Below are 27,290 nucleotides of genomic sequence, written 5' to 3'. Positions count from 1 at the left end.
ACATGAGTATTATATGAATATTATCTTAGCTGGACAGGATCTAAATGTACTCCCACCCCCTCCCCCCCACCATGCTGCTTGTCAATTTTATTCAAAAACATGTAAGAGAAACTGAAAAGTAATTCTGATACTCCTTTGTTTATGTTCAGCTTATCAAATACAACTCAGCTGCAACCCACAATCAAGAACTCTTGATCTTACAGAGACAGAATCCAAAGGGTGTTAGAGACATGTAGCCAGAAATATAAAGGTTCACATAACTGTGCTATGTCCAGAGAGCAAAAGGAAAGGACAATTTCAATATGTTTTCTAACTAGCAAAACTATAGCTTACTCAGACTTTATTCAGCATCTTTCCTTTTGACTGAAAAGTTTCTAAGGGAGGTTATCATCTTCCTCTCTGAAAATATGACACAGGTGACAGCACAGTGTTGGGCAAGAGTAACTAACAGGGAGATGTCAGCAAGGATGGGAGCCAATTCCCCAGTGAGGGCCTCTCCTATCTACAGCAACAAGCAGGGTGATGCAGATATTAATCGAGGAGGGGGCGGGGAAGGCAAGAAAACTGAACAAAGCACAGCAATGTCATTGTCATGTTGGCCTGAACTAGCCACTAACCATTTCAGTTCAGTTGCTGATATCATCTGGAGTCAGACAAGATTCATCTGTTTGGTAATACTTACTAATCAGGTAGGGTACAAAATCAGTCAAACTGGACTAGTAAAATTTCAGTGATATCTATTATCCAGTAAGCTGGGAGAGGTGAGTGAAAAGTGCCAGAGGCATAAGGCATGGCTTTAATCTCAATCTTAGGTGTCAAAATACTGTGTACGTTTTAAGTGTCTTTTGGAGCTGTCCATTTCCCGTTAATCCCAGGACTGCCTTAATGAGGCCGCCATTTTCTCCACAAAGGAAATAATGTCAACTACAGACCAACTAAATCAGGATATAGGAAGATGAAGGAGAGGTGCCAATTTCAGGAAAAGAACACTTCAAATGCTGAAAACTGAGCAGAATTTTCCTACAGGTCCATAGCTGATACCCAAGTCTAAAATTTCTGCTAGTGGTAAAGATTCCCCAGCCCCCAATCTAAATCACATTAAACGGCACTAAGAATAACATTAACATTTCGCTACTGCCACAGAGTGGGTGCTTTATCATGCCTGAAGAAGTGCTGAAATAGGTTCAGTTCATGTTGAACTAGGGAGATGTGTCGCTGCACTGTTCATTCAGTAATTGGATGGAAAGTAGTGATTTCATGGTGACTTATTTTATGGGCTAAGGGAATTTCAGCACGGTTGCATGAGCTCTGCTGCAGAACCAGGTTGAGTCAAAAGTTTGACAGCTGAGTCTGCATACCAAAAGGAAATACCTTCATCCAATGGCAACATGCTACAAAAGCAGAAGTACAGAGAAAGAACGCAAGACTGAGGTTCTGTAAGGGACCAAGTCTGCCTGACTCCAAGAAAAGGAAAAGCCTTGACATGGCCACCAAGCAGACCGAAAACAAAACAAGAACAACAACAACAAAAAACTCTACATGGGATTTCCCTGGTGGCACAGTGGTTAAGAATCCGCCTGCCAATGCAGGGGACATGGGTTCAATCCCTGGTCCGGGAAGATCCCACATGCCACGGAGCAACTAAGTGCGTGTGCCACAACTACTGAGCCTGCGCTCTACAGCCCACGAGCTACAACTACTGAGCCCAAGTGCCACAACTACTGAAGCCCGCACGCCTGGAGCCCATGCTCCGCAACAAGAGAAGCCACCGCAGTGAAGAGCCCGTGTAGCACAACGAAGAGTAGCCCCCACTCGCCACAACTAGAGAAAGTTCCTGAGCAGCAACAAAGACCCAATGCAGCCAAAAATAAATAAACAAGTAAAAATAAAATTAAATGCAAAAACCCAACCCCTCCACAAATGTTCACAATCACTGCTCTGGGTTAGCTAGCCCCTTTGAAGTCCATCTGACCAGTCTAAAATATACCTGTCTGCTTCTGAAACTGGAGCTGAGTATCTGAAGACATTCTCTTAATTAGAGGTGTAGATCTTAAGCTCACACATTTCTTTGCTCCTGTCTAGAATTATCACCTCCTTTATTTGACACTTTCCAGAACTGATTTAATTGAAGGGAGTCTAAGGAATGCTTCAGGTCATATAGCTCTGCTAGTTAGGAGTCAAAACAGAATGATGTAAAAATAGTACACAATGATTCCGATCACAAACAAAACATACCAAAATCCTACTGGTGTCAAAAACATCAGTCTGTGTTTTTCCTATTAGCTTTTAGATTTTAGAAGGCACACACTATCTTCTAGGTAAAAGTATGGTTTTCCAACTGCTGGGCTACAAATTTTAATTTAATCTTCAAAAAGCTATTTAGAAAAGCACCATAAAATATAACTAATCAAATTGGTGAAAAGAATAGGTAACCATGCAAAAGCTATTAGACAAACTCATGTTGAGAACAGACTTCATGTGGAAGAGCATAAATGAGTTGAGAGCATACAAAATCATCAGAAGACTCCTTAATTTGAAGGGAAAAAAGTCTTACATCAACGGAAAAATAGGGAGATATAATAGATTACTTCCTGAGATGGGACAGGGAACAGAATGTGACAGAAAGTCCTTAGAATGGTCACTGTTGGTCTCTTAGGTCAGATATAACTCAATGTTCAAGGCAGTAAAAATCCACAGGAGAAGCTCTGCATCCTGTCTCATTTTCCTTTGCAGTAATTACTACCTATGTACTTGTTTGTCATTCGTCTCCCCTCACTAGAATGTATGTTTGTAAGGACTCGCCACAACTATATTCCCAGTACATAGAATAGAGCCTGACAAGGAATAAGCACTCAAATATTTACTGAGTGAATGCATTTCCATATAAGCACCACTATGGCAGTATTATTTCTTGGGGAGACAATTTGGAAATGAATCATTTTATTGGTGAAAATTATCACAAAATGGACAGAAGGCTGACAAAACTGTTTCCCCAACTGACTTAAGAGCACCATATCTGCATCAACACTGCCCACACATATGAATACAACCAATTAGGGGAAAAAATGACCCCACCCCAAGGCCAAAGATCTTTCTAGAAAGGAAATGTATTGTCTGAGTGGTTTTGATTGCCAGTTTTCAGCACAAGAATGCCCTGTGCATCATTTATTTGCCTTGAAAGTACTTGCTTTATATCACAATTCACCACCAAATAGATGGGAACACAGGATTTTGTGGCTCTACCTGAAAGCAATCTTATTCCTTTTGCTGCGAAAGAGATGTATAAACTTATCCAATCCCTCGCCTCATTAATGAATAAACTTCTAAAGTCTTTCTCAAACTTTCAAGTGCCTCCTAATGATAAGCTAGCCCAAACTCACACACAGGGCATTTGGGAGGTATAGCATGGAGAGGCCTAGGGCAAACAAGCCTTGTGTTTTATCTTAAACATTCATGCAATTTTACATTCTAAGCTGTAATACAGTGTGTTTACATTCCTTACCATCAAGTAAGACTGACACTGCAAGATGATGAACCAGGTTTATCCTGCAGCTTCAAATGCACCCTGTACTCTGCTGTGTACTCCAGAGACTGTGTACCCTAGTCTGAGAAGGACCAAAGTTAAGTGAGACTGAATTCTATTCTGGAAAATGACAATAACAAAAAAACTGGAGGAATCACAGGACAGTGGAAAAGTGCATATAAACTTTAAAGTTTTGAAGAAGTCTGGGTTCAAAATCCTGACTCTGAGTCTTACTTGCTATGCAATCTTCAGTTTTTTTGTAAAATGGGACCCAATACCAATTACCTTGCAGACTTATTTTTAGGATTAGGAATTATAAAAGTTCTAGCACAGAGACTGGCACAGAAATAGGCACTCAGTATTTGGTAATTATGCCCAACACCGCCTGAGGCCAGCCTTCACTAAATCTATGCATTGATAAAAAAGACAGTGGTTACAAGAGCCACTGAAGAATTTATCGGGCAAAATTAGGCTACAATTTACAAAACTGTCTTCACAAGACTACCAACTCTAAAACTTAAGCTCTTAAATCACAGCAACTCTTTTCCGGAGGAAGAGATATGAAGATGCAAAACTAGTATGTACAACGGATTTCCCATGGGCTAAAAAAACCCTCAAAATCATTACTACAATAGTTCATGAGCTGAAATATCTGGAAGGTAAAAACCTGTAAGAAACAGGGTAGGAGGTTCTGAAAAACATACACTGGAGTCAGGAAAAGGCAGTTTCTCCTCTCTTCTACTCCATCCTAGCTGGGCACACTGAAGCACATATCTCTGGCAGGAAACCCTTCGTCAGCACACAGAAAGGGCACTCTGGATAATGCTTCCTTTCTATTCTTGATGCACAATAGCACCATTTTTCTAAATAGAATAATGCACAGCACCTTGGATAAACAGAAGGCCGTAATTTAGCCAAGGCCTGACAGTCTGCTGACAGTCTGAAAGTAATGGCAACAAATAACTGAGATTCAATTATTACTCTAGCGATCCTCAGCGATGTCAGACTCATTAGCAGATGGTATATCTTTATAACATGTATGCAAGATTTACATACTGGGTGCTGGGTCACCTCTCACACTACACCAAACCAGAAGGATCTGCACCACCGTCAGAAATGTCACACTACCCAAGATGAGCAGTTTCTTAGATTTGGTAGCAGGGGCGTAAAAAGACACCTGTACTCCTTCTAAAACAAAGAAACAAAAACCCCAATAACGTTTAAATAGTATACTATCTTGCTCTATACACAGATCAGAGTTTCATTACCTGAATGCATTCCACATCAAGGTGACAGTTAAGTTTACACTAACAGAAGGAGGAAACTATCTACATTTAGGCAAAAGAGAATACGCTAAAGGGCAAGCAAAAACTAAGGAGGAAAGTGAAGAGTATGTAGGAAATCCATTTTGATTTGAGAGTTGTGATGAAGAAGCATCATTTTTACAAATCTGAAGCTCTGCCTACATCAATGATTTTCAAAGGTACCTGTCTCCAAACACAAACAAAAAACCAAACAACGAAAAACACCATCTAAGAGTCACCTGGGAATGGTGTGCACGTGTGTGTGTGTTTTTTACATCATAGCAATACACCTACTTCACTCTCTTTGGTTCAAGAATCACAGTTGTTATATATGAGTCATGATTATTGATGGAAGAAGGCTGGAGCCTTCAGGTAGCTTGTGACAAATAATAATAATGAATAAATAAATTGATAAGTATTTCCTGAATGACAGTTCTAGAAAAGTCACAGTTCACTAAATCTCAAAACTTCACAAGTGCAATGATGAAAGAGGGCAAACAAGATCTAATGGGAGGGTCACCAGGATGTGAAAATGGAAGAGTAATATTATCCTCTAGTGAATATCAAGTTTCAAAACAGAGGAACAGAAAATGGGTAGATAATCCAAAATACAAGACAATTTTCAGTCTCCAATTATGGAACATGAGCAAGGGTGAGAAGAACCCTGGGAATGAGCAACTAAATCTAAATCGGTCAAATTCAACCCTTGGCCAATTTCTGGGAGGCTGGATCACCTAACAGCAAATCACAACAGGAAAACGTCCTGGGGTCAGGGGGTGAGGGTGTGGAGGGGTAGGAGGCAGAACAAAGGTAAAGTCAGAGAGGTCTGTTTTGTAGGAGGTGCCAGAGGCTCACCAAAATATAATTCTTCTGTGGAAATCACTGCCTTGGTTTAAAGATCAATTTTGTAACATCTCTACCTAACTTCATCTGGAGCTTCATTTGGCTCAATATTCTCAGTCTTGCCTGCAAAATTAAAATAACTTCGATTTTTTAAAAAAAATACCAATGTCTAAGGTCCTGTCTCCCAGAAATTCCATTTAATTGCTCTAGGGTTGGGTCCAAACGCTGACAATATATATTTTTAAATACCAGTTATGCAGCTAGAGTTGAGAACCACAAAGCTTGAAATAAAAGGTTAGTAGCTGCCACGCTTCATTAGCAGCACACCACTGACCTCTATGGGTAAGGTTCTGTTAGAAACCAGTGATAAAAGCAGCAAAAACGCTGCTGAGAGCTGTTCTGAGATGAACACCCATATAACCTGAGTGCTGCTTGCCAGACAATCACATAACTCTAATCCAGGCCATATTTTAAATGGGGACCTGGGTCAAATTCTACCACACCCAGCAACATTCTTCTTTTTACAGAGTGAAAGACAGACCTTTAACAAAATAATTTCAAGAGTTTCTGGCCCTCTCTCAATCTGAGGCAGAGTAGGAGCCCTCTTTCCAGGAGTGTGTTTACTACTGAAGCCAAGAGAACAAGGCATCTGGGTTTACCAACAGCTATTCAAACACTAAAGTGAAGTGGTTCACAGTGATCACAGATACTCTATGTCTTTACTGTGCAAAATGTGGTCTACAGACCTGGGTGTTTGTTAGAAATGCAAACTCCTAGGTCTCACCCCAGAGCAACAAGAATCTGTCTTGTTCAAGATCTCCAGTTGATTTATGTACACATTAGCTTGAGAAGCACTGCTGTAAGGCAACAATTCATTCAAGAAACAGCACTATCTGTATAGACTAAGTAAAAACTTTGAGAACTATTTTCGTCTTTAAATTAGATAATTTACGTAAGAACAATAAAAGCATTTTAAAACTGGCATAGACTACTGCTGCCACAGAAACTCGTCTTTCACACAGCCAGATTTAGGCCTCTTCCTTGTGATGTTCTCTTAAAAGGAATCTTGGTTCTTTGAGTGATATATATTTAACTACATACAGATCCAAAGCAAAAAGAAGGGCTTTTACTCCTCATTTTGATTTCTGGGACATATTTATATCACAGAATAAGCTGAAGAAACCTGCATGTAAACACTTTCTGGGGCTATAACACCAATTATACCATTTTAAATCCCAAAGTCAGAATAAGCTAAAATTTAGAGTTACACAGAAACATTACTGGGCCTACCTAGCAAAGGCTGTATAATATTTTGAAATCCAATTATAAAAACAATTTATTCTCCACCCCAAAGAGAATACCCTTTGCAAAAAAAGAAAATGAAAAAAGGCCCGTGTGTGACTTGGGCTACTACAATCTGAGAAAGTTCTAATTGTTTTTCTATCTGATGTAAACTTGCCAGAATTCTGACACATGACTGGATTAGCTGTGTAAAATATAAGGAGAAAACTCACTAGTTTTAAGGGCCAGCAAGAGCTGATACAAAGCCAAATGGAAATAACATGTTTCTTTCCCTTCCATGCTAAAGTGGGTTAAGAAACAAGACGACAGAATCCTGGGCCAGTCAACATCAAAATATAGAGCCTCTTTCTCCCCTCCATCCTTCAAACTTAATTTCTTTGTCTTCTTAGGTTCAGCAAGTCCACTATGTCGTAAACCACTAGGGAAATAAGCAGGGTTGGTAAGGCATAACCGTGGGGAGGATATAACATTTAACTTGTAGCTCATGTGTCAACAGAACAGGATGAGCTATTTCAGTGTTTATAAGGGATTTCTGAGAGTCTCCATGAATATTTCAATATTCATTTGTCAGTCTCCTGAGTCTATAAAGGAGGTTATACAGCAACGCAGGATATCACACGAGGAAGCTGTTCAGTCAACTCTATTCATTAGAGATATGAAAACGAAAAGCAAATGCTTTTATTCCCAAGGAAGACAAAAGCAGTGCTCATTTGTGTCACCATTAGCTAGAGTCCAGAGCTTGCTCAGTGTATAGACTCCGGAAGCAGTGACTTCCATTAGTAAAACGCATCACCCACAAAGATATGACGGTAACCCTATCTCCTTAGGCTCTCTGTCGGCCAAAAGTAAATGTACCTGTACCAGCTGGCATAAATCCCAGACATAATACTGCTTGTAAAGTAGAAGAGAAAATGCCAGTGTATGAAGCAGAAAGTAAGGTCGTTTTGTTTATGTAATCTCTGAGACATATGTATTTTTGTATCTATGGCATTGCCTTCCAATTTCTGATGCTGGGAAATAAATCAGTTTGTTGGGCATATTTATAGTCATCAGGTTGATGAACAACTTATTTTCAAGTGTTCAGCTAAAAAAGCCCCTCTAATTCCACCACAGTTAAGTATCTAATTTGCAGGGAGCCGTGCGATGAGACCTGTTATTTTTCTGGTCTTCTCTACACAGATGGAAGGTCATCCTTAATATTTCTCATTTATCTTTTACAGCAACAGTAACTAATTGGCTTCCACTGGTGGCACATATTCACAGATACTCTGGACATTGGAGCCTTTTAGTATTAGAATCCTGGAAGCTAATTAAATTGGAAGTATGACAGGGTGGAGTGGGGGGGTGTGGATGGAAAAGGGGAAAAAAGAACCAATCAAGAAGTACTTCTCAACTATAAGTAAGATACATTTAAAATAAAAACACAAATGGCTCCAATGAACCTTTTGGAATTAGACAAGGCATAAGCCAACAAAATACAAAAAAGGCAAAAGTTTGAAAGCCTCAAAATAGGATGATCACTATGAGGTCATCTGAACGATGTTCAGGTCAGAAGGGGAATTACAGGGGCTATCCAGAGTTAAGCAGCAGGAGCAATAATAAGCTCTGGAAAGGTGACTAGGTTGGTTAAACATCAAAAGTTCCATTCAGAGGCAGGACAACAAAATAATCATGTACACTTGTAGACATATCCCATACCAATGATGAACAGTATCAATTAAATCTCTAGAAAAAATAATCCTGTCCTTTATCAAAGGACATTGCTCTGCTCGTCAAGGAAAGGTCTAGTTCTAAAAAGCAGAATAATTTAAAGTTCTTCAGCATATCAGAATTAAAAATAACCCCAGAAATTTAAAAATAAGAAGAATTTAAATAACCAAAAGAAAGAAGAAAGATGCTTACCAGACTATCTAGTCCTCCTCCCAAGAGATCCACTGCTCCCATCTGCATTGAGGATACCTGTGGCACATTGACTGGGGGACCAAGGTCAAGGTTTAAAAGATCCCCCAGAAGGTCACCTTGAGAGGGGATAACCTGAGGCTGTTCCAGGTTGGTGGCAGTGGTGGTGCCAACAGGGCTGTCACCCGCATCAGTGCTGCAAGTCACACACAGAAAGAGGGGAAAAGAGAAAAGTCAGTTTCACCCGGGATATAGTAACAAGGCAATGGGGTGAAGGTCAGATATACAAAAATGGGAGGGGGAAAAAACTCTTATACTATATAACTTCATCAGTCAATCAATTTTAATTGAGCACCTACTCTATAAGGGAGCACTGTAATGAGAACTCTGGGGAAATACATCTTTTTTTTTTTTTAAAAAAAGGAAATATATTTCCTGTCCTCAAATAACTTATACTCAAACAAACAAAAAACCAGCATTCACAAAACAAGTGAAAAGCACACTCACTGTGTAAAAGCAGAAATGAGTATTGTGTGTCTGCACACTGACAGGATACAGATGAGAAGCAAAACAGAACCAGGTGGGGCGGATCCCAAAAGACTCTGAGAATGGTTTTATGGCTAGATTTTCAAAAACAGCATAGTTATGAGGAACTACCAGGGAGAGACCTTCAGAAAAAGAAAGGATAGCTTGTGCAAAGGCACAGAAATGAACAATTTGACTTGAGGGGTGGTGAAAAAATTATACTGGCAGGAGCAGACACTGTAATTGGTAAGATTTGGAGGAAGTGAAGATGAGGGAAATACAACTCTGAAAACAGGTCTGGAGAGTTAATTTTTTATGATAGGCAATGCACAATCACTTTTATTTGATGAACAAAGAACTAAAATGAACATTTAGAGGAACATTACCCAAGCAGCTGTGTGTATAATGGATTGAAGTTGGGAGAATGGACATGAAGATGAGCTAAGAGTGACCTAAACCGTTACTGCCACAACACTGTAAAAATAAAAACGAAGTGGTGAGTTCCAAGAGATGTTAAATGGACTAGGCAGGGGGAAATGATCTTAAGAGATGGTGCTGGGTCAACTGAATAGCTGCGTGGGACAAAAATGAGCCTTGACTCCTACACCTCACAACATAAACAAAAATTAGAGATAAATCAGACATAAACGTGAAGGGGAAAACCAAGAGGATTTCTATGACCTTGGAGAAGACAAAAGTTTCTACAAAAAGCTCTAACCAGGGCTTCCCTGGTGGCGCAGTGGTTGAGAGTCCGCCTGCCGATGCACGGGACACGGGTTCGTGCCCCGGTCTGGGAAGATCCCACATGCCACGGAGCGGCTGGGCCCATGAGCCATGGCCGCTAAGCCCGCGCGTCCGGAGCCTGTGCTCCGCAACGGGAGAGGCCACAACAGTGAGAGGCCCACGTACCGCAAAAAAAAAAAAAAAAAAAAAAAAAAAAAGCTCTAACCATAAAAGAAAAAAAGTGATGAGCTGGATTTCATTAAAATTAAGAACATTTCTTCTTCAAATGACACCATTAAGAGAGAGTGAGAAAAGGTATTCTCCACAGACTGGGAGAAGTTTGCAAAATATCCATCTGACAAAATACCTGTATCCAAATTATATGTAATTCCTACAAATCATTCAATCGTTACATAAAGAATTCCTACAAAGATGATAACTCATTAAAAAACAAGGAAAAGATCAGGCATGACACAAAAGAGGATATACTAGCAGTCTATAAACATGAAAAGGTACTTCCATCTTTACTCATCAGGAAAATGCAAATTAAAACTATAAGACACCACTACAAATCAACCAGAATGGCTAAAATTAAAATGATTGACAATACCAAGTGCTGCTAAGGATGTGGATCATCTAGAACTCTTATACATTTCTGGAAGGAGTGTGCACTGGTACAATCACTTGGGAAAACTGGCAGTATCTCCTATAGCTAAATATACATCTATTCTATAACCCAGCAATTCCACGAAGTGTATACACAAGAGAAATGAGTATATAGGTCTACCAACAGAAATATATACGAATATTCGCAGCAGCTTTCTCCATAAGAACCCCAAACTGGAAACAACCCAAAGATACATCAACAGCAGATATAAATAAATTGTGGCATATGCAGGCAATGGGATACTATGCACTAATAAATAGGAACACGCAACTGATAACACGGCATTAGAGTAGTCTCAGATATTATACTGTGCAAAAAAGCTAGAAACAGAAGAGCAAATGCTGTATGGTTCCATTTACATGATGTTCAGAAGAGGCAAAACTAATCTACAGTGGTAGAAATCAAAACAGTGGTTATCTCTGGAGGGTGGATATAACAGCAAAATGGCATGAGGAGTCTTCTGGAGTGCTGGAAATATCCTATATCTGATCAGAGTGGCGGTTATATGAGCACATGCACACGTAAAAATCTATTGAGCTATACACTAAAGATTAGTGCACTAATACTAAGATTATTATAAATGACATATTCATTTAAAAAGTGAAAAAAAACAATGAAAATTTCAGGCTCAGATGGCTTCACTGTGAATTATTCCAAACATTTAAGCAAAAAGTAAAACCAGGGCTTCCCTGGTGGCGCAGTGGTTGAGAGTCTGCCTGCCGATGCAGGGGACACGGGTTCGTGCCCCGGTCTGGAAAGATTCCACATGCTGTGGAGAGGCTGGGCCCGTGAGTCATGGCCGCTGAGCCTGCGCGTCCAGAGCCTGTGCTCCGCAACGGGAGAGGCCACAACAGTGAGAGGCCCACGTACCGCCAAAAAAAAAAAAAAAAGTAAAACCAATCTTAGATAAACTTTAAAGTAGAATAGAGAATGACAATTGAAAAAATCTGAAAGTATTTCAGTTTTATTGAATGTTAAGGAATTACCCCTAATTTTGGCTTGATAATATATTGTGATTTTTTTTTAAGTCCTTATCTTTGAGAGATACCAAGTTAAGTACTCATTGGTGAAGTGATATGAGGTCTGGAATTTAATTTAAAATACTCCAGCTCCCTCAAAAAAAAAATGTGTGGGGGTGATAAATGAAACAAGATTGGCAAAATACTGATGACTGTTGAAACTGAGTGATGAGTACACGTGTTTGTTATACCATTCTATCTTGTATGTTTCCTAAGATTTATATAATTTTTTAAAAACTAAACAACGACTATAAAAATTCCATTAATAAACAAATGCTTTCTTAAAAAACGAAAACCCTACGTAGGTTCTGACAACACTTGAACAAAGAAGAATGAAGAATCAAACTCAGAAAAAACAAAAACGAAGAAGTGAAAGACTAGTGTTGCTCCTTATAAGAGGAATCTGGAGGGATGATGGGGAAAATAATATGCTGCTTTCAGTTCTGTTAAGTTTCAAGTGAGAAAAACAAGTAGGGAAGACCAACAGACAGCTAAGGAAAAGGGACTGGCAGTCAGAGTTACAGAAGTAAACTTGGGAAGAAATTCACACACATGCCTCAGGTGAAATGAGCAGAGTAACGCAGGGGTGCTGTGCTAAGAGCAGGGCGTCTTTAACAGAATATATCAGTGGTAACTGTGCTTAGAAGATAAACCGCCTAAGGGAATACATAGAGAAGGTTCAGAATGAGCCTTGTGATACAACCAGAGAAGAGAAGGAACACAAAACTGCAAAGATTAAAAAACAATCTAAAAAAAAGAGGGCTTAGGAGGAAAAAGTGTCAAGGAAGCCAAAAGGAGACCTATCTAGATTGGGGAGAGGGTGGGTACAAATAAAGCCAAAAATTAATAAGGAAGTCAAAAGGGGAAACAATTTCATATACACCTAGCAAGAAATATATGAAATCTCCATAAGGGGTATCCTCTGCCCGTGAAATTCTATCATCTTTCAACATGTACCGTTTGGTAAATGTGACAAAACACATGGATTTATCAGCACCTTTAAATAGAAGGCAGAATAGGCACATATTTTCCTCCACTCTAATAGACAGGTAAGAGTATTATGAGAAGACAAGTGAGTTAGATGAAAAGAAATAAATGATCTTATAGTTTCTACAAATTAAGAACATGATAAATCGTTATTATGTATTTTTTCTAAACTGAAGACACAAGAAAATAACATGAAAATCTTTCCCCCTTGTGAAGGCATGGGAAATAACTGCATAAAACTGTCATCCAAGCAGTATTTTTAAAAGGTGAGATATTTCCAAGTTAGACGACTATTTACCATCTCATACCCACAGAGCAGCTGACAAGTATAGTAAGCAATACTCAACTAAAAGGCACTTTTCCCTTTCCCAAGTGATTTTAAAAGACCTCATGAAGTAAAGCATTTTTAAGCCTCTAAGGTTTTATGGTGCAAACGTATTTCATGTCAGAGGCATATCACTTATTACCCTTAGGACGCAGAAGCTAGGTGATTTCAGTACTCTTACAGACATGCCATTTGCAGCAACATACCCATATTTATTTCAAAGGGGATTTTTCTGCACTTGTGTTTCTTTTTTAAAAACAGGGCTTCCCTGGTGGCACAGTGGTTGAGAGTCCGCCTGCCGATGCAGGGGACGCGGGTTCATGCCCTGGTCTGGGAAGATCCCACGTGCCGCGGAGCGGCTGGACCCGTGAGCCATGGCCGCTGAGCCTGCGCGTCCGGAGCCTGTGCTCCGCAACGGGAGAGGCCACAGCAGTGAGAGGCCCGCGTAGCGCAAAAAAACAAAACAAAAACACAAAACAAGCACAAATGGACAAAAAAGTCATCCAAAAAGAAACCACAAAAGGAATTGTGAAGGTAACAAATTGAAGGCTAGTAATCTGATAAAGACCTTACGTAAGAGACTGTGCTTCTTTTTACATATTGGTTCTCTCTTTGTGTTCTAGGAAGAGGTGTTTTTGTTTGTTGATTTGTTTCAATTTTCCCATCCCATTTGAGGGTCAAAGTTATCAGGACAAAGGTAATTTAAATGGCAAACAACAGAAAGTCCATATCTATTTATCAAAACTTGAAGCACAGACTGGGAGATGTACTTAGAAGTTAAATGGTCATATCTAGTGAATGTTAAATATGCTTGCCCACGAGGTCAAACACCCTGTAACGAAGCCTGATCCTCATGAAACCACAAGTTTCCTTTGGGTGAAAATCACAGCACTGCCCTAAAACCAAAGATTCAACGCAAGGGCTAATGAAAGATTAATAATCATTTTCTTGGGTACTGCCCTTTTCTTTTTGTTTATCTGTGCCCATAGTCTGTCAAAACAGAGCTACAGATATTGTAAACGTTGACTACACTAATTTGTAAAGCAATAAATCCTACACTCTGGCTATTCATGAACCACTGAAACAGCAATATATATTACACAATACAAGACACTCAGATACGGTGCAAGTGCAGATACTCTAACCACTCAGAGATCAAATTCTACTTAGATTTGAGGTTTATTATAATTAATGAAGGGAGATTCTGAAAAGATTCCAAGATACCCATTATAAGAGTTTATTAGAGTACTGCCGCTCCCAAATTAAAATTTTAGGGTTATCTACAAAGCAAGAGTTCCATGTTACCGGACAGTCTGTTCATAATAGCATTTCCTTACTGATATGGAGCAATTTATTTTGGTAAAAAAGGTACAGGCAACTGAATAACTATGTCTACACAGAACCTAGGCTGCTCTTATAAAACAATCCTGCAAACATTATTTCATTAACAGCTAGCTTTACAGCATAAGAGAAGCAGTGTCTGCTAACTTCATCCATAAGCTTGAACCAAAGTTACAGTAAAGGATAAAAATAGCTAAATGTATACATGGGCGGACCTCATTTTATTGCACTTTGCAGATATTGCAGTCTTTACAAATTCAAAGTTTGTGGCAACCCTGCATTGTCAGATGATGATAAGCATTTTTTAGCAATACAGTATTTTTTTTTTTTTTTTGCGGTACGCGGGCCTCTCACTGTTGTGGCTTCGCCCGTTGCAGAGCACAGGCTCCGGACGCGCAGGCTCAGCGGCCATGACTCACGGGCCCAGCCGCTCCGCAGCATGTGGGATCCTCCCGGACCGGGGCACGAACCCGTGTCCCCTGCATCGGCAGGCGGACTCTCAACCACTGCACCACCAGGGAAGCCCCAGCAATACAGTATTTTTAAATTAAGGTATGTAGACTATTTTTTTAGACATAATACTTATTGCACGTTTAATAGACTACAGTATAGTATAGACATAACTTTTATATGCACTGAAAACACAACAACAAAAAAATTCATGACACTTCATCGCAGTGGTCTGGAACTGAAGTGCACTATCTCTGTGGTACGCCTGTACAGGCTTTTTACCAAGTTTTCAACTCTGGGAAAATTTCTAGCCTCATCTTTCTGGAAACTTAAGCAACTTTCAAACTTTATCCATTTAGAAAATCTTCACCACAATTTTCTAAAGGCACAACCTTACCTACCCTGAGATTAGAACACAGAGGGGCCTTTTAACCCACTGTTTGTGTGTGGCCACTAGTATTCAGATGAAGCCTCCAGGGCAGTAGAGTAGGTCTGCCAAATGCATAGCAAATTTTTCTAGGCTATAAAAGCTTGAGGAAGACCAACTTCGTCTCAACAGAGAATCACTTCTCACTCAAACCTAGTTTACCTGCTTACCTCCCATGATGTACTGGCAAGTGTTTGCGATGGATTCCATGACTTCCTTCCACAAAAGCATTGGGTGGCTTATGGTACACTGAGGCCAAAGAACCAATGTGGCAGATGAGCTCATCCAACAGAGTTGGCTCAATAAGATCTGTCTCCTCAGAGATCAGTGGCTTCTCGGACAAGACTACTTCTTTGGCTGTGACAGGATCAGTTGAGAGAAGGCGCCAATAAATATAGCCCCGGTCTCGAAGGTCAGGATTATCAGAATCCTAATGAAAAGACAACGGCAAAAAGGTTTAAATGTAACCTTTCTCCATACAGAAAGCCAAACTGCTGGATTTATTATCAAGGCAATGCTGAAGTGATTTACACAGAGCTGGCCGTTAAGAAGATATTTAGACTCAATATATTGTTAATAGAGTCATAATTCTGTAATCTCTAATGTTTCCAAGAATTTAAATATAAATTGAAGTGGGTTAGTTCTAAGACTCAAATTCAAAATGAAGTTGAGAAAAGGAAAATAAAGTTTAAGCCAGTAAAAATCAACTGCTTACGATGGCCTCAGGACATAAAAATAATGTTTTTAACTGCTTTAATATTAGCAGGATTATTCATGAAACACAGCTTACATATATTTCACCCATACCTTCTTTCTTCATTCAAATATTTATTAAGTATCTCCTATGGAGACACTGGCTAGGCCCTGGAAATAAAGAGACAACAACGCAGTGCCTGACTTCAATGAGCTCAAAGAATATTAATTATTACAATATAGTATGAGAGGTACTATTACCTAAATAATAAAAAAAAACTGTTAAAGAGAGCACATAACTAAGTGCTTCTAAAAGGGGTGACACTTGAATTTAGTGGTCTCGTTTTTTTTTGTGGCTGTTTAAAAATAATTTTATACATGGTCATGGCTAAGAAAAATTTATTATCAATGACACATCACAATTTAGAAATGTATAATATAAAAATAAGTCTCCCCCATCATCCAACCCTACCCCACCTTAACTCCCCATCCCCAAAATAGCCATATTAACAGTGCACTATATATCTTACCAGAGAGCTCCCACACATACATATATTCATTTTATACAAAACCAGTTTCATAGTATATATACTGCTCCTCAAGCTGCTTTCCATATTGGCACACACAGCTGTCATTTTCCACTGTATATGCAGCACTGCATCATTATTTACTAGTGTCCTATTGATGAACATTTAGGCTGTTGCCTCTTTCTCCCTCCTTCCTACTATTTATTTTTGCAATCATTACAAAGTGGCAATAAATATCCTGGTATCCACCTCTCAGAATGTCTATATAGTGGCATTCATTTACGCATGAATTGTTCCAGTGGTATCATGTTATTAAAGGCAACAATCAGTCCCATTTCAATTTCTGTATTTAAAACACATACAAAAATATTTTCTTTAAACTAGGCCAGGGTTTTTCCCATGAGTTTCTACATAAGCAGATGAACTGGTTTATAATTTAGCCATTTAAGGCACGTATCATTCAACTCAATACCGGAAGTGACCCTGATGGTTTTATATATATTTTCTTAATCATGTATTATTTAATTTGCACTCAAAATGGAATGCTGGTTAAAACAAAAAAGTATAAAGAACACTGAGATACAAGTTAATACAGTATAAAAATGGTAAATTTTACCTCAAGATAATCTTTATCACATTCATAGGTTGCATTATTCTAATAGAAATGCACATATACATGTATTATTCATATCAAAATGTTTGTAGTATTTGAAATGCCAGGGTTAAAAAAAGGAAACAGTGATACTATCCAATCTAAATGAGTTTGTTTTGTTGCTTGCTGGGAGGGGGGCTAATTTGCTCCTGAGGAAGTGTTTATAAATAGCAGCCTGAAACCTCCTCACTTGGATTTTCATTTGGAAACAAAGCGTGAATATTATGAAACATAAACAAGTTGAGTTTTTAAAAGAGCAGAATACAAGTTTCTCCAAGTATCACATTAGGAAAGCAATCCCCTGCCCAGCTTTTATTGCTATTTAAATTAAAAGTTAAATTTTAATCTGTATATTCAGTCCCCAAAGCATGTCATTTAAAATTTGTAGACTATGCTTTTTATTACACAATGAACACTACACATCACTTAACTGGGAAAACTTAATTTGCCTTTATATAGTAGTAAAGTTCTTAAACATATTAAAATAAACTACATAATACAGCTTAATAATATACTTATCAAAATAATTTTTTTTTTACTTCAAACTATTTCTCTCATATAGCTGGTACCTATTTAACCAAATGGCCAAAAAAAAAAAAAAGATTCCTGTGGGGATTCACAAAATATATACTTCCGTGAAAATAGCTTGAGTCCCCCCACAAATTCAAAACACTGCAACAGGACAAACTTCTGAAGATAGAATCACTGGATCAAAGGGTATACGTACTGTAAATCTTAACACTGACTTAAAAATTTAGTCCTATGAGAAATGAGAAAATGAGTGCAAATTTTCCAGGACTAGAAGTGAAGAGTGGGCAAGGATCTCCACTGTCCAAACTCAGTTATCCTGAGGGGTGATCTGTTAGGACTACTATCAGCTGGCCTTCACTGCCTCACTAATTCACATGGAGACCAAGATAAATCAGGCCCAGTCAAGGCTAATGACAAGAAAATAGAAACTTTTGATGATTTTAAGGTGCCATTATGTGTTTGGTGACTCAGAAAATTTGGTTTCCTGCTAGTCTGATAGGCCCCCATAAGGATCTCGAGAAAATAGTGTATTTTCCAAAATTTGAGAGCTTCCAAAACAATTCTTACCAGGCAAGCTCTGAAACAGTAATTCTTAAACTATAATGTGCATCAACATTTTAACACACCAGGAAAGCCACTGAAAGTGCAGATTTCAGAGTTTCTGATTCATTATGTCAGAAGTGGGGCCCAGGAACTTTTATTTTTAACAAGCAGCACAGGTGAACTAGAGACTTTTATTTTTATTTTATTTTTAACAAGCAGCACAGGTGAACTAGAGACCGTTCACAGACGGAAAAACTAGTTCACAGACGGAAAAACTAAGGTGAAGACTTCTTTTCCATGTACTAAAAATAGTAATTACTAAAGTTTGGACACTTCTATGAGTATTCTTTACTAATTCCTCTAAAACTATCAAAGCGAAGACAAATCTTTGAAATAAAGCCATGGATTCAAGGGTTGGTTTTCTTTTCCTCTAATTTATATATATATATATATATATATATATATATATATATATATATATGGTTTTTTTTTTTCCTAACCTGTTGACCTCTGTCATTTAACTGGGGTGTTTAGACACGTTTAATGTACTTATTGATATGGTTAGGTTTGGAACTGTTGTCATTTCTTTTTTATTTGTCTTATCTGTTCTCTGCTCCCCTTTTATTCTTTTTTCTTTATTGTTGTTGTTTTTATAAATTTATTTATTTTTTGGTGCATTGGGTGTTCGTTGTTGGGTCTTCATTGCTGCGCGTGGGCTTTCTCTAGTTGCCGCGAGCAGGGGCTACTCTTCGTTGCGGTGCGCGGGCTTCTCATTGCGGTGGCTTCTCCCGTTGCAGAGCTTGGGCTCTAGGCGCATGGGCTTCAGTAGTTGTGGCACGTGGGCTCAGCAGTTGTGGCCCACGGGCTCCAGAGCACAGGTTCAGCAGTTGTGGCGCATGGGCTTCATTGCTTCGCGGCATGTGGGATCCTCGCTCGAACCCGTGTGCCCTGCATTGGCAGGCGGACTCTCAACCACTGCACCACCAGGGAAGTCCCATAATATTTCTAATCATACCACCATTTTATTTAAAATTAGAAGCACAAAGATTTCACATATACTTCACTGAATTCTCAGCATAGATAAACAATAGGATTAAGTCTACTATAAAGACAGAACAGTAGTATGACAGAGAAATTTGCCCAGTCACGTGCTGAACCAGGGGATGTAGCAGAAACAGAACCCCACCACCCAATTCAAATTAACGTAACTCAGCATATCATGCTGCCCTCAACTTAAAAATTCATGGCTGGTAACATAAATATTAAATTAGGTTCTTATTTCACGAACTTGAGAAAAAAATTCCAGAGGAAAATTCCAGTGGAAAAGACTTATATAAATGTGCTTATTCTATTATGCTAATGCCTCAGATTTCATTAACTGGACAGAAAAGGCAAGTCTAGAGAAACTGTTTATTATTTATAGTCAAATATGAAATAATCATCCACAATAATCTTAAAACCTCTAAGTTCACTTATTTATACTGGCTTATGCACAACAATGCTTTAGGCAGGGAAGACAGGAAATGAGTATTCTCAAAAGTCATTCTTGGGCTTCCCTGGTGGCACAGTGGTTAAGAATCTGCCTGCCATGGAGGGGACATGGGTTCAAGTCCTGGTCCAGGAAGATCCCACATGTGTCGGAGCAACTAAGCCCGTGCGCCACGACTACCAAACCTGCGCTCTAGAGCCCGAGAGCCGCAACTTCTGAGCCTGCGAGCCACAACTACTGAAGCCCATGCGCCTAGAGCCCGTGCTCCGCAACGGGAAAGCCCGCCACAATGAGAGGGCTGTGCACCGCAAGAAAGAGTGGCCCCCACTCGCCACAACTAGAGAGAGCCTGTGCACAGCAACAAAGACCCAATGCAGCCAAAAATAAATAAATAAATATTAAAAAAAAAAAAAAAGTCATTCTTAACTTTCAGACTTGAGAAGCAGCATTAACAGAGTAGAAAAGGGCAAAGACTCTGGAGCCAGGCTACTTGGGTTTGAGTCCTAGTTCCACCCCATATTAACTGGGCCGGTCTCTCTATGTCTCAGTTTCCTCACCTATAAAATGGGAAGAGTAACAGTATTAACCCTTACTGAAAGCCTGGCACATAGTAAGCACTATACAGATGACTGTTGTTACTAAGATTCTCTACTAGTCCTTGTACAGAAAATCTAGAATTAGGAACGTCTGATGGTTTATTTATACCCTGCCCTGTTCTAGAAATGGATTTAGCAAATCTTATAAAATACATCTAAGGCTAGAGAACATAAATTAGAAGCAAAGGCAGAAAAATGCAAGCCACGATGACCCACACATTTTCTACGGGAGATCCTTAAATCTGATTCTAAGGTTTCAAACATCTGATATGAAAAACAAGTCTAGTCAGATAAGCCATTCAGAGGGGCAGTTAATTACACACTAATGCATAAGAGAATCCAAAACTGGTTAGGAATTTTTTTATGGGGTTTCATAGAGAAAAAAATATATAATGGAATAAATACTTTGATAACAGACCTAAAGAGGATAGTTTCTCATGACAACCCTTACTACAGGATGATGATATTAGTGTAATTCAGTAAAAACAATTCTAATAAGGGTCAAATACAATGCAGTCTAGATCCCCAGCTCTCTACTAATCTGGCTTGATTCAGTGGTAAATTTCAACATCTATAAGAACATAGGGAATCCTCCCTAAACACTTTATCTCAGGCAAATACTGTAATAAGAGTGAGTTTGAACTCTGACAAGAACCTAAAACACAGCTCTCCTATGCTGCCTGTTAAATACAGATACAGAGGCCTTAAGAGACAATGGAGATGAAGGCAGGGTTCAGAACTTGTGAATACAATAGATATCTACCAAAGACACTCACTTGATTATGAGGCTAGCCTTATCTATTCAGAAGTGAGTAGACAGGATTTCCCTGGTCACACAGTGGTTAAGAATCTGCCTGCCAATGCAGGGGACACAGGTTCGAGCCCTGGTCTGGGAAAATCCCACATGCCACGGAGCAACTAAGCCTGTGTGCCACAACTACTGAAGCCCACGTGCCACAACTACTGGAGCCCGTGCTCCGCAACAAGAGAAGCCACCACAATGAGAAGCCTGCGCATCACAACGAAAAGTAGCCCCTACTCGCTGCAACTAGAAAAAGACCGTATGCAGCCAAAAGTAAATAAATAAATAATTAAATTTAAAAAGGGAGTAGAGAAGGAGCAAAGCCAAAATTCTTTTTAGAAAATTGTTCTAACTCCATCTTAACAGAGATACAAATGGGTAATAAAGGGTCTAGACTAGGAAATCTAGAATGCTCAATATAGATAATATTAATTGCTTTGCTTCAGGCAAAAGGAAGTTTTAGAAAAAACACTTCAAAGAGCTCTAACAAATAAATTTTAAAAGATGTAAAATTAATAATAGGAAAGGTGTATCTGTTTTCCAAGGTGGATGAATGTCAAGTGGCCTCTCAGCAGTTAAGATGATTTTGACTATTCCACACATACATAAACACAGAATCTTCAATTTGGCTGAGGCATGAATCTGTCACACAATGTAAGCCGAGACAGTCTCTTACCTGCCGAGTGATTCTAGGTCACCACCCAGCACTCCCATCTCTACATTTCCTCTTTCCTTATTTTCTACTTCTTGTGGTAACTTTCATGGAGAGCCAAATATTGCTGATGCTTTGAAATGTGGCCATCAGGGGAGAGCTGAAACTTGAGATACTTTAATAAACTGAAATCCCATGATTCTTGAAGAAAATGAGATTTCTGAGAAAGCTAAGAGACTGTATAAATAGGTATTTATCTGTGTTCAGGGAGTTTTCTGAAGTATTAGTACATAGGCCTCATTAAATTCAAGTTTACTATATTACCATCTAGAATAAACACAAGACTTCTTTGAATCTGGTTAACTTATACAGAGCTCTTTCTTTCATAAAAGAGAGAGGCTCCAGGGCCTGTAGCAAAAGACAGAAATGAACTTCAAGGCCCTAAGATGAAGTCAAATACATGGCTAATTTAATGGCAGTCACCCTACGGAGTCTGTAATAAGCACTACATGATTAAGAAGGGGCAATTTCTATTCAAAATGGCCCCCTGTAGATGACCTATTAAACATTAACGTGAAAATTAACGTCTAACCTAAACTACTTTGATTCAGAAGATGACCAATTTCTGCTCTTAGTGCCAAGACATGCCTCATCAGTGATGGACAACCTCCCAGTCCACTTTTCATGGACAGATGGTGAGCCATGGCCTGCCCTTGACTCCACATACTCATATGGATGCGTCTTCACACTAACCATAATGGGGTCAAGTGAAGGTTTAGAGACTTGGGGAAATAGCACATTAAAAAGCTCATTCATAATTTGCTGGAGAAATGGAGAAGACTGAGAGGTACAAGGGGTGGAGTGGGACACCTCTATTTTCTGTGAAGTGAATTTTCTGACATCCTTTAACTCAACTACTGTTGGTCAACTGCTCCTTAAAAGATAATCAAGCGATAATTCTCAGTAATGCTTACTTGCATCAGTAATCAGACAAGACAATTATCTTAATTTTTAGTTTCAGGTCTTCTTCACATTTGAGTTCATTGATTGTAAAACATCTGTACTTGAATCAAGTGTCAGAAAGTAGCCTTTGACTCTAGCAGTTTTCTTGGCTGTATTTTTTTCAGAGTTGTATAGCATATTCTATAAACAACTTATTTAATAATGTTGTCTGCTTTATAGTATTCCATTAAGTATTCAAATGCCTTATCTGCCCGTCAAACTTCTTTTCCTTAAAATGGATTCCTGGCATTTCTAAAATTAAATACTGTCAGAGGAAAGAAGAACTTTGCATTTATCATGTGCCAAATGATGAGCTTTGACCACTTAACAGATGATGTATTGGCAACTATTCAAGGTTCACATTTGTGGTCTCAGTTTGGAACTGGTTTTCAAGAAGTGTACTAAGAGCACACCCCAACCGTACTAATTAATTACAGGATTTACCATATTTAGTCCTCCAATTGTGCTCATTATTGATATGAAATTAAGCTCCCCAGAGCAAAAAAAAAAGGAAAGATGACAGCTCAGAACTAGGTTAAAGAACTATAAAAGAGTTCAAATGCTGTTAATATACAACTATAAAGAGATGAAAGAGGAAAATGGTAAATTGAATATCTGAATCAGATTCCATGTGTAAACACACATCATAACTTTTGACAGCCTGCTAAAGCCAGCCTGTTCTCAAATCTAATTAAGAACGTTACTGGATCATGATGGACTGATCATTATACTAGTTATGTCAGAAAAAGAAAGTAATTTGATTTCTGTGTATCCAGCTGGTTGCCACATTCCTGAAATCAGAACCCTCCCTAAAAGGACCAAAAATACTAAATAAATAAGGAAGCAGCATTAGCACTTTAAAATTACTTAAAGAGAAAGGCAACTTATCTAGAAGGCAGAACAGCACACGAGATATTTGTCAAAGCATTTACCATCTCTACAGGGTACTTTCATTTGAAAGCTGAAATTAAGTCCCCCAGAAGGAGATACTGTGAGACTTAATGTCATTTTCACCAAGTCATGTCCTTCGTTAACACTAAAGAGTCTAAGTTCAATTTTCATGAATTACCATTAAAACTGGAGTCAGTCAATTCATTTAGAAGCCATACAACCAGTTCTAATTCAGCAGAATATGTATAAGAGGCACTGTTTTAATTTTTTTAACAGAATCTAAAGACTGCACTCCTTCCGTTTAAAATCTCTGCAAATGAACCTTCTTGGAAGAAGTTTCACAATTTCCCAGAATTTAAAACAAGACAAATCAACTCCATGCTTTTTTCAGACTTCTTACCTGTGTTGCCAAACTCAAGACCTGCTGTACCAGCTCCTGCGTTTCTGATGGTTTCTTGAGAAACAGCTTCACTATGGCAGTAAGCAGAGTGAGCTGTACCTAAGCAAATGTAATTTAATAGGTAAAGTGAAAGACATTTGCATTATTCCACACCATGAATTCCAAAGTGATATTTTCCCAAATATGACTTACTATGAGGTCTTTCTGATTTTGATTAAGAAACAAAGGTTAAAACTCAGCCAATATCCACAATAGCAGTCAAAGGTTTTCATCAACTGAAAACTCACTAGCCTCCTATCTCCAAATTGCATTTTTTGGCATCAAAAACTGCTGGTTTGTTTCTGGCCCAGATAATCACCTGTATTTCTTAAAGTACATGCTAACATACTGATGGCAATAAAACTGGTTCCTGACCAAATTCTTTATTATTTACTTCCACCAAAAGCTACAACTTCCAGGGAATTAGGGAATCATTTATCATACTGAGGCAAGAGCCAAGACAGTAGAATTATGCCAGATCACAACCAGTTAAGAGTGGCATGCTAGGGCTTCCCTGGTGGCGCAGTGGTTAAGAATCCGCCTGCCAATGCAGGGGACACGGGTTTGAGCCCTGGTCCAGGAAGAACCCACGTGCCGCAGAGCAACTAAGCCCATGCGCCACAACTACTGAAGCCTGCGTGCCTAGAGGCTGTGCTCTGCAACAAGAGAAGCCACCACTATGAGAAGCTCTCGCACCGCGATGAAGAGTGGCCCCTGCTCGCGGCAACTAGAGAAAGCCCGCGCACAGCAACGGAAGACCCAATGCAGCCAAAAATAAATAAATGAAACAAATCTATTAAACACAAAAAAAAAGAATAAAATTTTTAAAATAATAATTAAAAAAAAAAAGAGTCGCCTGCCGAACCATGAAACTACTGGCTGGTATATGTTCCTTGTAGGGCCTATTAAAATTACTATGATAGATTACACACATGAACTTCAATTTGCAGTGAGTACAAATGCCGGGGGAAAAGCTTTAATAATTTATCTGTTTCTCTGGGCCTTTGACTCGAAGGTCTCTCAGTTTTGGTAGAAGACAGACAGAAGATGGGAAGGAGTCTAACCACCCACAAAGAATCTTTTCAAACTGCACATGCCAGCCTTCACCCCAGACAGAAACCCCAGCTGCAACTGAGCCACAACCATTACTAACAGCAATGGGTAATCATCTTTAGGTGACAGAAAATTAAAAAGTAATAACTACTGCTCTAAGTCAGTAGTTGTCAAAGTGTGGTTCTGGACCAGCAGCAGCAATAGCATCACCACCCTCAACCTTGTAAGAAATGAACATGCTCAGGCCCATCTCAGACCTACTGACTCAGAAACTCTAGGGGTGGGGCCCAGCAACCTGTCCTTTAACACAGGTTAAACACCAGTGCTTAGGTGCTTCTTAGGCTCATTAAAGTTTGAGAACCACTGTCTAAATTAGGCAGGCTTGTTCCAACAGAAGTTAGCACAACTGAAAAGGTTACCCCTTTTTGGGAGAAAAATGAACATACTATATGTGTATATAAATTCACACACATGAAACTGCCCAACCTTTACCTTTCCTGAAGTCGTCCCCAAAACATCTAATACGTAAGATATAGATGGGAACTTACCTGGGTGCTTTCATCATGAAAACCTTCCAGGAAGCTCTCTAGTAACTCATCTGCATTGTCAATTCTTTCAGCATATTCTCCCACAATCCAAATCATAGCTGCTCGAGCGTCTGGTTCATCCAGTGAGTCTAAGTTCTCACACAAAGTGGCAATGATACTTTCATATCTGATATAACAAAATGGACTATGGTTACTGAAGGCAAAAACTGAGAAGTGTATTTAACAATGAAGCCTACAAAGCAAAAAACCATGGACAAGGTACCCTAAACCACCACCAAACTACAAAGACTTTTAGCCAAGAGAATGTACAGGCTTTAAAGCCAGAAAATTATAAATGTCTTCAATTTTCCTTCAATTATGTTTTAATAACTAGACCATAAATCTTTGTAAAAGCTTATCAGATATTCTTTTCACAAGGAAAAACTAACCTGTGGTTTAAGACAATACCACTACCTTACATTTCTCACAGTCTTTCTCATAACTAGATCAGAGAATTTTCCTATTACTTCATTTTACCTTCGTCGTAGAGGAACAGAAATTCCACTTTACTATTACGAAAATGAAGTCAGACAACAATAGCATCCAGAAACAGTAATTTTGTCTCTTATCCACCTATCTCTGCTTTCTATAGAGATCTTTATGTTCCTTCCTCCCAAGGCACCCACACTAATGACCTGTTTTTCTAAAGAAATAAGCAATTCGAGTATTTATTTTTACAGGTCTATAGCTCTCATTCTTTACCATGTTAAATCCATCTCCTTGGCTAATGTGGTTTTTTTTTTTTTTGTGGTACGCGGGCCTCTCTCCTTGCGGAGCACAGGCTCCGGACGCGCAGGCTCAGCGGCCATGGCTCACGGGCCCAGCCGCTCCGCGGCATGTGGGATCTTCCCGGACCGGGGCACAAACCCGTGTCCCCTGCATCAGCAGGCGGACTCTCAACCACTGCGCCACCAGGGAAGCCCAGCTAATGTAGTTTTAAACATCAGAATGAAATTGTATAATAAATGAGATATGGACAACTGAATAATACACTTAATTGTTTGCCCTATTTCCACTGATTAAACCAGGTTCTCGATAATGCTTTCTTAAAATTAAACTATCATAATCCCTCAGTAATACAGACCAGAAATGGACACATTTCTTTACCAAGCATATTAAGGTATACACCTCCCCACTTAATCAAGAAGTTTAGAAACCCAACCCTCCTCTTTCCTGGGAGAGTGGTAAAAGTATATGATCCTTTTTCCAAAAATACCATTTCTAGAATTCAAAAAATATATATGTATATATACAGTATATATAATGCTTAATAAACCACTACCTTATTAAAATATTTCTTCTAATTCTGAGTCCACCACTAAGCTAACTATAAGTCACTTCATTTCACATTATCTTTAACGATAATCAGAAGCCTTAGCACAGTTCATCTCTATGATTATAAGGTAAAATGTGATTTAGGATGCTTATAAGATCTGCTCTTATTTCACTCTTTCAGATTCCTTAATTGTTTGCCTTCAAAAGCAAATCTGAAAAGGTA

At 38.9% G+C, this 27,290-nt stretch overlaps 1 protein-coding gene across 7 annotated transcripts in view; it reads right to left on the bottom strand.

The window, feature by feature from the left end:
• The window catches only part of AP2B1 (adaptor related protein complex 2 subunit beta 1), a 125,316-nt gene that overhangs the window by 50,672 nt on the left and 47,354 nt on the right, over positions 1 to 27,290 (bottom strand). For all 7 annotated transcript variants that reach the window (XM_082861713.1, XM_082861716.1, XM_082861711.1 and 4 more), the window contains 4 exons: positions 25,754 to 25,919; positions 24,114 to 24,212; positions 15,506 to 15,765; positions 8,875 to 9,067 (listed from right to left, as the gene is read on the bottom strand). In XM_082861713.1, the coding sequence (XP_082717839.1) occupies positions 8,875 to 9,067; positions 15,506 to 15,765; positions 24,114 to 24,212; positions 25,754 to 25,919 (718 nt within the window). The remainder of the gene's footprint in view (positions 1 to 8,874; positions 9,068 to 15,505; positions 15,766 to 24,113; positions 24,213 to 25,753; positions 25,920 to 27,290) is intronic.

The sequence above is a fragment of the Leucopleurus acutus genome (genome assembly GCF_964270905.1).
Source record: "Leucopleurus acutus genome assembly, chromosome: 19".
NCBI classification, from domain to species: Eukaryota; Metazoa; Chordata; class Mammalia; order Artiodactyla; family Delphinidae; genus Leucopleurus; species Leucopleurus acutus.
Note: the sequence above shows the minus strand (reverse complement) of the source record. Positions and strands in the feature narration are given on the sequence as shown.